The 2,500-nt window shown below is 37.7% G+C and overlaps 1 protein-coding gene across 1 annotated transcript in view; it reads left to right on the top strand.

The window, feature by feature from the left end:
* Nucleotides 1-1,173, top strand: part of mb (myoglobin) — a 4,137-nt gene extending 2,964 nt beyond the window's left edge. The window contains exon 4 of the mRNA XM_016289813.1: nucleotides 720-1,173. Within this exon, the coding sequence (XP_016145299.1) occupies nucleotides 720-860 (141 nt within the window). The 3' untranslated portion in view covers nucleotides 861-1,173. The remainder of the gene's footprint in view (nucleotides 1-719) is intronic.
* The last annotated feature ends 1,327 nt before the right edge of the window (nucleotides 1,174-2,500 follow it).

The following is a 2,500-nucleotide window of genomic DNA, read 5'->3' as shown; positions in this document are numbered from 1 at the left end:
TCTTACTATAGCTCACCTCATAAGTGACTGATTTTGAATGTTGTATGTTATATATCTAAATAATATTTTGTATAATCATGAAACTATCTATATACATCATAAAAAAGGAAGATAAGTAAAGAAAATGTTATATATACACATCTAATTTTTTACTCTTCATATATATATATATATATATATACTTTTATTTAACTGTAAAAGTTATATTTCATTACAGAGAAATGCTGTGCATCATTTCTATATAAAAAAGAATAGTACAATAATTAAAACTCTAAAAATAGTTCAATCTAAAAGTATTGTTTAGTGTAAAACATGTTGAAGATTAGCAGCATTAGATTATCGGTTCATTAAATAAGCCGTTTCCTCTAAAAAGCTGTTTATTCAGCATAGTGAAGCCTCTCCTCCATGACATCCATTCATTAAAAACCCGGCCTCTGGTCTCCTTTCCCACATACTTCCAAAGCAGAAGGGTTAGCATTAGCCGGTATGCTTTTTTTGGCTAAAGGTTGCAGGCTTGCCTTCTAGTGGCTTTGACTTCATGCACTCAACTGTAGCAGCTTTAATTACGTAGCACAAGGGGAGGGGCTATCAGATTCCAATGATTAATGACACAATAACATTATAAAGTTCATACACTACATGGCTGAGTACATAGTGCATAAGTGCGTAGTGTATAGTGCGCCATTTGGGACACAGTTAATGTGTGTGTGTGTGTTCAGCTGATCACGGAGGTGCTGGTGAAGGTGATGGCGGAGAAGGTGGGTCTGGACGCGGCCGGACAGAGCGCGCTCAGGAGAGTCATGGAGGCCGTGATCGGAGACATCGACGCTTACTACAAGGAGATCGGATTCGCCGGTTAAACGACACGCTGAGCATCACGAACTCAGCGGCATCACAGAAACAACGCTTGTCTTGCTCATGCATTAGTCAGTAGAAATTACTATGCAGCTAATACGATTAAAAACTATCCGCAGAGAACAAATCATGTCTAAAACCCAAATAAACATGCAACTGTTAAGTCAGGACAAGCGCCATGTTTCATTTTGATTTTGACGGGAATGAAAACGAGGCTGGAACTGAAGTAATTACAGCGCGTTCACTGGACTGCACTGTTGACAACACACTGGTTGTTCAGCTGACGAAACTCAATACAACTTTCTCTAGACACAAACTCAATAAAAAAATTTGAAAGTTGTTGAAAATCACGTGATCTAACACCTTGCACAGTCTACTACTTCTTCTAAAAATTTTATTAGCGGTTGGCAAACCAACTGAAAGGTGCATTTACCGCCCCCTACTGGACTGGACCTTGCACAGTCTATCCCGCGCAGCCTCATTTTCATCTGCGTTAGATCCAAGATGGCGCCTGTCCTGATTAAGGCAGTGTTGGGCAGTAACTAGCTACTAGTAACTCATGGTGCGTTCAAGTCATGTCGGAGAGATCGTATTTACGAGTTGAACGCACATGAACGCCACCACAAAGTCGTTATCACGATTGGGAAACTCGAAATTTTCTTTAACCCCAGAGTTTCTGAGTTGGGGGCATGTCAATGAGAAACATGGCGGAATCCATGGATGCAACGTCTGTAGTTGACGGTAAATTTTTGTTTAAATTTACAGTTTAGATGAAGTTTTTATGCGATACAGATTAAAGTGGCTTCATAAATTACTTTTTAAAAATATTAAAAACGCAAAACACACCTGATGCGAATTCTTTGCTCTTCATTTTCTATAAGCAGAGTTAACAGACCCTGTTGTATTTTCTTGTAATTTATTAAAAGGGGGTACACCGCCATCTTGTGCCGACTAAACTGACTTGAACGCACCTGACGTCGTAATTACGACTTGTCAACTCATAAGAACGAACGTCCCAGGAGGACTTGAACGCAGCATCAGTTACTGTAATAATATTACTTTTTGCAGTAACTAGAAGTGTAACTAATTACTAATCAGATTTCAGTAATAATATTACAGTTACCATCCATAAAGCAGCTTAGTTACTTTCAATGCCTCAACCCCACCGATTTAAAATCCAACAATCAAATCATTCCTAGATTTATTTTCATAATTTTCAGGACTCGCACATGCATGTGATGTCCCCAGTGCAGCAGGCAAGCTTGGAATATGGAAAATCTTACATTCAGAAGATAGAAATATTGCACTGTATTGATTTTGTCAGGAAAAAAAGATGATCTGAGCACTGTTGTGTAAGTTGTGGCTTTACTTTACTCTGGCATACCTCTGATCAGCATGTGGAACATTATATTACTATAATTCAAAATCTTTTTGGAAAATGAAACAGTTTCGTACAAACTTATGTGATTTGATAAAATACAATGAAATATAGTCGTATATGGAGAAATTACAGTTAGCTTCAAGCTACACATGACAATTAATGAGATTAATACAACACTTCTACTTGAATGTCACTATCAATCACTATTGAGTGTTTGTAATAACTTCTGACTGCGATCCAATGTGGATTTTGGTCAAATGATGA

Source organism: Sinocyclocheilus grahami, unplaced genomic scaffold (genome assembly GCF_001515645.1).
Source record: "Sinocyclocheilus grahami isolate Dianchi unplaced genomic scaffold, SAMN03320097.WGS_v1.1 scaffold252.1, whole genome shotgun sequence".
Lineage (NCBI taxonomy): Eukaryota > Metazoa > Chordata > Actinopteri > Cypriniformes > Cyprinidae > Sinocyclocheilus > Sinocyclocheilus grahami.
The sequence above is the reverse complement of the archived record's forward strand: the minus strand, read 5'-3'. Positions and strand labels throughout refer to the sequence as shown.